At 41.4% G+C, this 12078-nt stretch overlaps 2 protein-coding genes across 3 annotated transcripts; both read right to left on the reverse strand.

The window, feature by feature from the left end:
- Positions 1-361: 361 nt before the first annotated feature.
- Positions 362-4203, reverse strand: LOC119417181 (PTB domain-containing engulfment adapter protein 1). Its single transcript, XM_037684394.1, has 7 exons — positions 4147-4203; positions 3104-3175; positions 2917-2988; positions 1110-1208; positions 876-1013; positions 633-740; positions 362-445 (listed from the first exon to the last, which is right to left on the reverse strand). Exons 1-7 carry the CDS (start codon positions 4156-4158, stop codon positions 386-388), a joined length of 561 nt encoding a protein of 186 aa, XP_037540322.1. The 5' UTR covers positions 4159-4203; the 3' UTR covers positions 362-385.
- Positions 4204-4549: 346 nt separating this feature from the next.
- sars1 (seryl-tRNA synthetase 1) lies at positions 4550-11799 on the reverse strand. 2 transcript variants are annotated; one of them, XM_037684396.1, is made up of 11 exons: positions 11625-11799; positions 10090-10160; positions 9903-9983; positions 9669-9827; positions 9214-9357; positions 8888-9043; positions 8035-8256; positions 7251-7380; positions 6963-7120; positions 5972-6101; positions 4550-5249 (listed from the first exon to the last, which is right to left on the reverse strand). In XM_037684396.1, exons 1-11 carry the CDS (start codon positions 11758-11760, stop codon positions 5092-5094), a joined length of 1545 nt encoding a protein of 514 aa, XP_037540324.1. In that variant the 5' UTR covers positions 11761-11799; the 3' UTR covers positions 4550-5091. The 2 variants fall into 2 exon arrangements, with proteins under 2 accessions (XP_037540324.1, XP_037540323.1); XM_037684395.1 differs by having other exon boundaries at positions 7227-7380.
- Positions 11800-12078: the final 279 nt, after the last annotated feature.

A 12078-nucleotide genomic window follows, 5' to 3' on the forward strand; every position in this document is an offset into this window, starting at 1 on the left:
TGTATATATATATATATATAGATAGATAGATAGATAGATAGATAGATAGATAGATAGATAGATAGATAGATAGATAGATAGATAGATAGATAGATAGATAGATAGATAGATAGATAGATAGATAGATAGATTTTTTTTATTGTTTTTTCCTCAAAAGATGAAAAAAAAGTCAAATTTGACTTTTATTTAGTTATTATGTTTTAGGTATTTGGTATGCTCCGATTCTAGCTGCCTTTCATAAATGTGATTCTCTAATGAAAGCCTAATAAAATAATAACATATGTAATAATAACATTATTTTATTCTCCATTTTTTCCAGAGTAATAATCCCAAAATACAGAAAAAAAAATCACAAATATCTGTCAGAGTACCTTTACACAAACAGCTAGTTTTTTGCTGCAAGCTTCCGTTTCAGCTCATCATTCTCCTTCTGCAGCAGTTTATTCTGAAATAAAGAGAGAACGCAGCTCAATGAAGATAACCAGAGAAATTGTTAAATCAATTCTCTCTTGATTAATTCAGACGAGCTGAACCTGGAAGCTGTTTGCAGGAAATTAAATTTAGCAGTCTGTTAGAATAAAGTGGGTTGCTAAAGTAATTCCTTATGGAGGGGACTTTCCAACAGGACCAACCTTGTGTCTGAGTGCTTCCACTATCAGATCTCGACCTCCTCGTCTGATCTTTTCCTCCTTTTTTGCAGCTTGAAAGGCGTCGCCGATAACCGAGACCAGCACGTGAGCCTGAACAGAGTTAAACATTCACATCTGGGGCTCTGACATCTGAACATCTGTCTGAGGCAGGGTGCAGTCGTCGTTTTCTTTATTTAGCTTCCTGGTGTGGTTTTGTCCAGAGTTTGTTGCAGTGAAAACACTTACAAACTTCTTGCTCTGGAACAGGTAACAGTAGTACGTCTCTGCCGCAGGATGCCGGGCCACAAAGCCAAAAACTTTGGGTGAAGACGGCAGGACGGCACAGAAGGAGACGGTGGACAGAGGACAGGAGTACAGGAGAAACTGAGGACGACAAAGACGAGGAGGACGCTTCACCTGATAGTCCAAGACTCAAGTGTGCACAAACCCCTGGAACGACCGAGTGCTTCTTTCACAAACCTTGGTTTTGTTTTCCAAAACGTCGATCCCGTTCATGGACAGGAAAAGGTGCACCTTGCTTTTCTTTGCCGCCTTTTCTGAGGAGAACTGATCTGGGGTCTTGAAATGAGAGGGGATCAAAGAAATACGAGCGGATAAAGTGAATAAAATCTTGTTTTAGTAAAGAGAAAACGATTTTTGCTCATTTTAAACCAGCAGAAGGACTAACAATGAGTCTGAAGTCCTTCTGCTCCTGCAACGGCTTCAAATGATTTTAACAAGAACGTTTTGTTCCTAATTACAAAAACGACAAAATGAAACTGCTTTAAACGCATTATTGTCCAAAATATTGCAAGATATTTTACTGACAGAGGCTCTAAAAGCATATCATCAGACAAACGTGAGAATTATTCAATCAAAAATCAGCATCTTTAGTGTTTTCCTAGCTGTTGGCTGTGGCGGCCATCTTGAACCCAAACGTGACTCAGTTGTACACGCTCGTCTTGTTTAGGGTTTAGTAAAGGTTTGTAATGATATTCTTTTAGCAAATGATTCTGGTCAGTTTGTGATACTTGTACTCCTGGACCTTACCGCTGCTTTTGACACTGTTGACCACAGTTTCCTTATATCGCAGTTAGAACACTGGGTCGGGATTACTCGTGAGTGGTTTTGTTCTTATCTGAGTGACAGGAGCTTTTGTGTTAATGTTGGTAATGGTTTATCTGGTTCAGTGCCTCTTTCCTGCGGGGTTCCGCAGGGTTCGATTCTTGGAACCCTTCTTTTTTCACTGTATCTGCTCCCTTAAGAAACATGGTCTTTTGTTTCGCTGCTATCTGTTAAAAGCCAATAGTTCTTTCACAACTCACCCTCTGTTAAAATGTCTTAATGACATCAAGGCATGGATGGCTTCACAGTTTTTAATTTTCAACGATCAGAAAACTGAAGTTACTGTGTTTAGCCCTAGCTCTACCGTCGTCTCTGATCCCGTAAACCTGGACTCTCTTGAGCCATATCTTAAGACCGTTACAAATCTCTGGCAGGTTAGACTCTGACTTTAAGTTTAATAAACAGATTAACTCTTTCTACAAAAAAAAGCTTCTTCCAGTTTAAGCAGATTGCTCAGCTTAAGTCAGTGTTGACCATATCCGACCGTGATAAAATAGTCCGTACCTTCATTAAAACCTGGTTTAGCTACTGCAACGCTCTTTATGTTGGGGTCAGTCAGGTCGGACGTCTCCAACTCATTCAAAATGCTGCAGCTCAGCTCTTAAACTTGTAGGTTTGAGCATATTTCACCAGTTTTGTCCTCCCTTCACTGGCTCCGTGTGTCAGAATTGATTTTAAAATTACCTTTAAGTGCATAAAAGGCCTTGCACCCTCATTTCTCTCTGACCTACTTCAACCGTAGGTTCCCTCTCGGGTGCTGAGATCATCTGACCAGCTGCTTTTGGTTGAAGCTCAGAGATCAGACTTTTTCAGTCGTGGGCCCTAAACTCTGGAACAATCTGCCCCCCCCCCCAACATTAGACAGGACACTTCACTTCCTGTTTTTAAATCTCGCCTAAAAACTCACCTGTTTTTTGATGTTTAATTTAATGTGTGATTTCATTTAGCATTTCATTGATTTTGTGTTTTTTTATGTGCTTATTTTTAATGCTTTTAATTATATCTCGTTATTTTTTCTTTAATTTCTGCCATTGATTTCATTGTTAAGCACTTTGGTAACAGCTGCCGTTTTAAATACGTTTGATTTGACTTGATTACTTTCTGAGTTTCATTAAACTTCGTCAGGGGAAAACTGGGTAATCATGTGAAACTGAGGAAGCACCTTCAGGTTCTGAACCGCTTCTTCCAGGACCTGAAGTCCAGCGTGTCGGCCCACCTCCACCTGACCCAGAAACTACAGGAAAACACACGAAATGTTTCTAAGAACTAAAAGCTGGGGGGAAATCTCACATTTAGCTACATTTTAAACATTTAACGTTGAGATTTTTGAACGTAGGAACCAGGTTTACCTTGGCAGAGAACAGGATCTCGTGGTCTTCCTCTGGAAGTTCATACATCCTGAAGAGAAACTGAACAAGAACCTGCAGAACCAAAGAACCTGGAGAGGAAACTCTGCAGATTTGGTTTTAAACACGTGAATAAACCAAAGTGAGCGTGTTTCTTGTTGCTGTTCCGCTCCGAGGAGGATAAAGTCTGCTCGAGTTAATCAACACCCAAACATTTCTTCCTTATTGCTCTTTATCATGTTGCTCCGATACGTTGAATATTTATGACTTCAAAATGGAAAATATTTGAGATTAAATTTATAATTTAACACAAGGGATGATGTTTTATGGAGCTGTGGGTTATTTTTTTTTATTATCATTACGTTTTTGATAAAAAAAAAAAAAAAAGGTGAAGCAGAGAATCATCTGGTCAAGAGACAAACCAGGAAGTAGACAGGCCCCGCTGCATTTTTCAGATAGTTTCCTAATCCAAACAAGTGTAAATAAATTGGGTCAGTCAATATTTACCTGTGAAAGACAACTGTCGTTTTGTATGGATCAGATGTCAGGATTAGGGCCACGGTGCAATCATTTCCCCCCTTAATTCTGACTTTAATCTCAGAATCTGACTTTTTTTTTTCTCAGAATTAAGAATTTATTTTTTTGCACCATGGCAATAATCCTCCTCCGTAGCTTTTGTCTGCGCTTTCAGCAAAATTTCACATGAACCACACATCAGAGCTACAACTGAGTAACTTGAGGAGTCAACCTAATTCAAGATGGCCACCACAAAAATGTCTATAATGCAGCTAATTTTATGAATGTTGGGCTAAAATTTGGCGTGGTAGTTCCTGAGAGTCATCCTCAACACATATTTTGAGTCAGCTGTGGCCTGTCTGTTGGCAAAATGTGTTAGTTTTGGTTGGCTTCAAACTGAAAAGCTCACCATGAATAAAGCTGCGGTTAAATTGCAGACGATTTAATAATCAGCAAATCTAAAACTGAACCCTGACCATTAGTTTTAGATTAAAACTAGTAATTTCTTATGAATATAAGAGCTTCCATACCTTGAGTCTCATATTGTTAAATCAAGTGTGCATCTCAGGGGTTCCCAACTCTGGTCCTTGAGGAACACCATCCTGCATGTTTTAGTTGTTTCCTGCTAAGACACACCTGATTTTAATAAATGGGTGATTAACAGGCTTCTGCAGAATGAAAGGAAGTAATTAAATCACTGAATCAGGTGTGTTGGAGCAGGAAACAACTGAAACATAAAGGATGGTGTTCCTCAAGGAACAGTGTTGGGAACCACTTAAATAGACAAACTACAGCATTTGTCTTTATTTGTGCGCATGCGTAAAATCTGGCACCCCGTTGTCAAACACGATCATAGCTACTTGTGGTATTCAAGGTCGGCGTTCAGTCTTTGAGGTTAACTTTTAAGGATTTAAAACACAGGGTTATGTGTCCATTATATTTATTGTTTACAGTAAGTGCCGCTTCATCGTGTTACATTAGCGAGTCCATACAGAGGACATCCAAAGGTCAAAGGGGACACCATGGAGAGGAACTGAAACACCTGACCGCTCTCACCACAAAGATTTCCTGCTCCTCAGTTTTCATTTTAAAGCCACTTTCAGGCAGGAAGTCGTCGAAGAGCAGGTGAACGTTTTGAAGCTCAAGAGTTTTTACTCAAGCTGAATGAATCAACAGGTGGGTTGGCTGTTGTTGGTTTTAGGCTTTTTGTTGGTGAATTGATGACAAACAGAAAGTGTGCAAGTACAGATAGTTTATGTGCAAAGAGGGGGTGAGATGAACGAACTCCTCCACTCAGGTGGACACAGATGGGACAGAGCCAATCCTAAAATTACCTTTAATGGGATTCGAATGTTTGTTTTTTAGCTTTATCGTTTCATATTAAGGTCAACAACATTCCCTGATCATCATGATGAAACTGGAGGCTCTGGTCCACCAGCGGTCTGTGAGGAACAGCAGCTGGCATGTTTTGGGGTCTATGAGTCGTTGACGGACATGTTCTCCATGGCGTTGGGCAGGTTTCCTCCTCCCTGCTTCTTCTTCTTCCCTCCTCCTTCCTGCTGTTTCTTGGCTTTCTTAAGCACCTCCTGATCGATGGGGGCCGGCTTAACAAACTTAATGATCTCGTTCAAACCTGAAGGTGGAGAAAAGAAAAATAAATTTATGGCAGTTTTGATGTGCAAAGATGGTTAAACCGTTGGGGGGCGGGGGTTCCAATATTTTAGAAAAGGCATGTATGTAGTAGAGCCTGACTGATATATCTGTAGGGCCAATATATATTAGGCTGATAAAGACGTTTAAGGACATATCGATATCGGTGATAATTGTCATATTATGTTCTGATAAACCATATTTTTTGACATACAAGTCACAGTTTTTTTGCATAATTTATACGCCCTGCGACTTATAGGCCGAAGTGACTTATTTATGGATTTTTTCCCATATTTATAAACCATTTTTTGGCTGAGATATTATCGTTTTCATTCATTATGACTGAAATTTTTTTTGGGAGCAGTGCCACTTTCAGCCACTTGATGGCAGCAGAGTACAGGTAGCTGTATGGCATGCTGTTGTATCATGTAATAGGTAAACGTGGCTATAATGACAAATTCAAGAAAGTTCAAGACAAAAACAACTGGACTTTATTTATTATAATTTACTTTATACTTTTTTTCTTGAACTTTTTTGAATTTACCATGTCCTGATTTGACCGTTAACGTGCATTTATTAAGCAAACGTTAGATTGAGACACTTTTAATATAATTTCGAGCAAACAAATAATTGTTTTTAAGTGTTAATCTTGTTAAATTCTTGTTAAAGTCCTCCCGTGCATGCTCCCGTGTCGGCACGTCTCACCTGGAGGCATAAAGTCCCTGAGCTTCTCTGGAACGACGATGCCTTCCTCTGTTTGGTAGTTTTCCAGGATGGCACACATCACACGTGTTGTTGCACACATGGTGGCATTCAGCATGTGCACAAACTCTGCCTGCAGAACACAAGAAGAGACGATAAATTATGTTGTTAGGCGCCTGCAGACAAAGCCACCGTCTCACCGGACTGTGACGGTCGGAAACTCAAAACGGAGTAAATCGGTGAATAATACGTCGCAGTCCCACAGCATTCTGTTGGTGCTAGCATCTTTTACAAATCAAATCCTATTTCGTGAGCACAGATCGTAAAACTGTATTCAAGGTTGTGCAAATTATCGTTACCATCCTTTGCACACACGGTACCTGCAGCCATTTATGAATTAATCTGCTCCAGCAAACTTTAGAAATTAGGATTTGGAAGTTTTTCAATAAATATTATCATCATCAGTGTGGTTTTAAGACCTAGACACTCGAAGCTGAAGACTCGAAGGTCTTCGGTCATAACGGACCTGCGGCTCTGGTCTGAAAATACTCGTCTAAAATCTATTGATGCTAATCAGAGAGTGGTTTGAGATGCTCTGCGACCAGTTAGGGAGACAATATGTCGACGTTCAATCACGTAACATTTAAATGTAAAGACCTTCTTTTTATAAAATACCTTGTTCTCTTCCCATGAAAGAAAATGTTTTCTTATAGATGTTCAGTTCATTTAACGATGAACACTAACGAGTAACGAGCTTTTTACTTACTCTTTTTTTGAATCGTTTAAAAGATTTTTCTATCTGATGTCTTGCTAAATGGAATAAAAGAAGCTTTTCCTTCACCAAATGAGAAAACTGGCAGCTCATTTTGTCGAGAGGAAAATTCAGCCAGATTTTCTCACCGTCACAGTTCAGATGATTCATCCAAGAACAAAAAATAAAAGCTTGAACAAATCAGATTACATTCTCTGAACTACATCTAAGCGTTGCGCTCGCCTTATCCATCATCTTCTTGGTCTGCCCGTAGCGGATCTTGAGACGCCTGGCCTGGTAGTCGGTGCAGTTGGAGCAGGAGACCAGTTCTCTGAAGGCTCCCGAGCCAGGAAACCAGGCTTCAAGGTCCAGCTTCTTACTGGCCGCATGATTTAAGGCTCCTGCAGGGAGGATAACGACGTGCACAGTGAGCTGATGTCACGATCAGACTCCGTGTCAATAAACAGACTTTTCAGGTCACTGGGTGACGGGACAAGCACACTGAACTCCACTGAGCTGCGTGAGAAATACCAGAGACGATGTTGACGATACGATAAGGAATTCCCAGCGACTGGTAGAACTCCTCTGCTGTCCCGATCATCTCATCAAACATCTCCCACGATTTGCCGTCATGTGGGGAGGCGTAGACGAACTGCTCGATCTGCAACCAGAAACAGGAAGCTCAGATCCAGGAAGTAACATCCAAATCTTTCCTAACAAACATGAAGAGCCAGAATGTTTACAAACAACAACAACAACAACAAAAAGCAGTCTGAACGCAGAGCGCTGAATAACGCTGCTGAAACTGACTGAAGAAGCTGAAACAGAGTTGTTGGGCTAAAAATAAAAGCAGAACAGTAGCTAAAAGCTGAAAAAGGGGCAGAACTGTCGCTACAACGAGCAAAACACTAACTAAAAGCAGCAGAACAGTAGCTAAAAGTAAAAAAGGAGCAGAAATTTAGCTAATAAGAGCAAAAAAGTTGGTATAGCCAGTATAACAGTAGGTAAGCAGATCAGTAGCCAAAAGGAGAACTGTAGCTAAAATGAGCAATCAGCAGCTATAAACAGTCGGATATTAGCTAAAGGAAGCAGATCATTAGCTAAAAGTAGTACAACCGTAACAAAAAAGCAGTAGAACAGTAGCTAAAAGAGGCAGAACTATAGCTACAATGAGCAAAATAGTAGCTAAGAGCAGCTGAACATAAGCTAAAAGCTAAAATGAGCAGAACAGTACGTAAAAGCTACAGAACTGAGATTTTCTTCATCCAATATTTGGATGAAATGAGTGACCTAACAACATTACACCATCTCTGACCTTCTCAAACTGGTGCACCCTGAAGATCCCACGGGTGTCCCGCCCATGGGAGCCCACTTCCTGTCTGAAGCAGGTGGAGAAGCCGGCGTAGCGGATCGGCAGGTCCTCAGGCTTGAGCCACTCCTCCCTCAGGAAGGCTGCGATGGGCTGCTCAGAGGTGGCGATGAGATATTTCTCATCTATGGAGCTGTCGTCCGATTTCTCACTACTCTTACCAATCACCTGAAAGAAACACAATTTAAATAGTTTGGTTTTTTTCTTCATAAGTACTCTGGACAATTCTCAAGTTGAGTCTAAAACGGTGTTTGTCATCAACAATCCGTCCAAATCAGTGAGCTTAAGTTTCTTAAATCTGATGTTTGATGACCTGAACCAGCTGACATTAAGGTCATTCAAAATTTAAACATCTATTAATAAAACACAACGTTTGATTCAGCGGTGTCCGATCCTGGTCCTCGAGGACCACCATCCTGCATGGATCGTGGATCTTTGTCTGCTTTGATACACCTGATGTGGATGACTGATTAACAGGCAGAACATGGAAGACCTGCTGAAGAGAAGGAAACAAAGAATGCGGACTTTGGTCCCCGAGGACCAGGACTGGACACCACTGGAAAAGCTGCTTTCATGCTGGTAGAGCCGTCGCCTCTCAACGAGAAGGTTTGTCTCTGTGTGATGACATGAACATCCCACGTCCAACCTATTGCTTTAACTTGATAAGTTATTCATTTAGCAAAATATGAATTTTTAAACATCATGCCCCGTGCTGCAGGATACAGTCAACAGGACACAAAGTCTACAGTTAAAAGAAAAAAAAAAAAACAGTTACTGAATCCAGTCAATGACTACGAACCTTATAAAGCTCTTCGTCAAACTGGCTGAGCTGGGCCACTTCCTGCATGACCTCTTTCCTCATGAAGAACGGCGTGTACAGCATGGTGTACTTCTTGCTGTAGAGGATCCTTAAGGCGTAGTTGATCAGCGCCTGCTCCAGGAACACCAGAGGGCCCTGAACGCAACACGGAAAAGAAGACACCACGCAGCAGCTGATTTTTAAACTTGCAGGTCGAGAAGTTAATTAACCATCACTCGGTTTGGTCTGTGCAGACTGTGTCAGGAGGATGCCGGCCTGTTTGTGCTCATCTGCAGCCATTAACCTGTTTGTGTTTGTAAACTCACCTTTAGGAAGTAGCCTCTGCTCCCAGCCACAACGGCTCCCCTCTCTCCGTCAAAACCATCGATCATGACCACCAAGTCAACGTGAGAATATTTCTTCTGAGCGCTGCAGTCCCCCCAGGTACGCTCCACCTTGTTGTCTTCATCCTGACAGGAGCAACAAATAAATAAATAATGCGGCGTGAATTCATTAGTTTGTTGACAAAGCTATAGCGGAGTTGTTAAAACTAAAAGTAGAAATCAACATTTTCACAACGACTTGACTTTGCAATAAAAGCTTAACTGGTCAAACTACTTAAATGGATTTTGTTGGGTAAACGTGCTTACAAGAAAGACGATAAAATATTAATAAATAATAAAAATAATTGTCGGAACCAAATCTCGATTTTTTAATCGGAATATTCTTAGATTCCGTCTTATGTCTGGTTTTAGTCCTCGGGCTGTCGTGAAGCTCTTACCTCATCGTTGCTGATCGGAACAGACGGGTGCAGCAGGTTGCCGATCTCCCTCAGGTACTCGAACCGCTCCGCCTCCAGCTTCATCCTCTCCCCGTCACTTTGCTCCACAGCTTCGTCCACAAGCAAACGCACCTTTTTGATTTGTGTAACCGTCAGGGCCTGATGCAGAAAATAAAAAGGTTAGAAACAGCTAAAGCGGACACGACGACGCACAAAGAGTACTTCTGCTCCTACCGATAGTGTTTCTGCTGTTAGAGCCTCCAGGTTCTGTGCTTCTTCTGGTACAGACTCGTTGTCCCCAACTGGTTCTTTTCTCTGCATTAAAGATTACCATAACCGGGATGATTAAAAATCTAAACTGACACGAAAAACATATATTGACTCTAGGCCATTTCAAAGCTGAACTCTTCTGTATCCGTACCTTCATTTTCTCCCCGATGCTCTTGCTACAAAGGTTCTTCAGTTTGTTGAGGTTGTCTGCAGTGAAGCGGCCTGTCAGGGGTGAAATCTGTCAGTAAGGAGGGAAGGTGCATCATGGGAACAGCAGTTCTTTTGAGTGTACAGTAGTCCCTCGCTACTTTACGGTTTGTTTATCGCGGACTCGCTCTATCGCGGTTTTTCAAAATAAGATTGGACATGACACACAGTTGGCTGATTGATGGATGAGCCGCACGATCGGCATGAAATTTTAATTTAAAATGTAATATTTTTAATTATTTAGCACCTCCTGCACCTTTGTGCAGCCCACGCTGCAGGATAAACTTCCTGCTGCAGCCGATCAGCTGATCTCCGTGCACAGCGGAGAAGTGGGCGTGGCCAAGAGCGCTTGGAGCATCACTGCTGCGAATCTTAATCACTCTTCTTCTGTCTCCTCTCATTACTTTATGTGTACCTGGCTTAGACTGTTCAGATAATGAGGGTGGGGACGGGGGCATGTGTGCGTTTATTTTCATGTGGCTTGACTCACCATTAGCCGTTAGCTTGGAGAAAAGGATGCCGTTTCCAATGGCATGAGAGCGTGTCACCGCGAGGAGGAAACGGTTACAATCACTCAGGGCCGAGTCAAAGAGTGTTTCGTTCACTGAGTGATACATGTAGATTATTTGCAGTGAGCGAATCACAAGTCACATTCGCTCAGGCGTCAACAACAGTCCCTCCCTGCCTGCATGGCACACGCCTCTGTGTTGTTCAGATTCATATGTGAGCCACAGAACGCTCACACTGAGCTCAAATGAACTGAGAAAGGAACAAATCAGTTAATACAGTGATTCGGTTCGGTTCGTTCACTCAAAAGATTCGTTCATTTGAACGAATCGTTCGTGAACGACAACACTGCACTGAGCTGCTACATCACCATCCGCTTTATTAACCTGGTGACAGCTGTCCTCAGCAGCTAATACTTGAATGATAACAACAAATGTGTAAACCAGTTATGGTTAACAAATATATTAAAATAATAAAATGATTGGTGTAAACACGAGGAAGCAGAATGAAAGCGAGGAGCTGCACTGCAGGGGAGGTTGATGCAGACTGGGATTGCATCAGATTATAACTCATCATTACCAACCTCTTTATAACCGTGAGAAATCGAAAACTGACGTTTAGTGGATTGGAAATTGTTCTATTACAAAGGATCTTTTAAATGGGGATGATTTATAACCACTCGGTTAATTTGGATTTATTAAACTGTGGCAGTTAGCTTTGGCTGACAACATTAGCCTATTAGCCTCACTGCGTGCCATTCTCCTTTTCTGAATAACACTAAAACTCAAATCAAATTAAACTCTAAATTGCTGTTTAATGACACACGAAGCAACCGTGTAGATTTTGAGGAAATATATGTACACCCTGGAGCTGGACGTTAGGTCCTTTCTTGTCCCAACCTTAGCTTAGCATCGTTAGCCAACGCGCTAACGTTAGCTACCTGCTGTAGCTAACATACATAACGTAGCTTACATTTTCTCCACTCCGTGTCAGCGGCGACCAGCTTATCAACCAGGGTTGCATCTTTAAACCTCTTCCTCTGAGTCTCACGGATGATTTCTGGGTCGCCGCCTTTGTCGGTCCGAAATAAGTCCAGATCGAGCACCATGATGTTTCCACGCCGGCTGTCAGACTGAAGGAAACCGCACCGGCTGGGTTGCCAGGTTTGGTAACTCGAGCAACCAATACGACTTTTCCTTTAACGAGGATTCATTTTAACATTTTCTAATTTTAAAAAAAGTCTAGTTATTATGATTATTATTCTTAGGCACGTTTCTCAAATGAGAACTTTAAATGGCATTTTTATTAATTTCAAGTTGAGAATCTAAACTTTACTTAAAAAAATGTTTTTTTTGTAATCTGGCAACTTTTACAAGCTCTGAGTCAGTCCTAAACACACTGAAAAACATGCTTAGTTTCAATAGTA

Source organism: Nematolebias whitei, chromosome 11 (genome assembly GCF_014905685.2).
Source record: "Nematolebias whitei isolate Nwh7 chromosome 11, NemWhi1, whole genome shotgun sequence".
NCBI classification, from domain to species: Eukaryota; Metazoa; Chordata; class Actinopteri; order Cyprinodontiformes; family Rivulidae; genus Nematolebias; species Nematolebias whitei.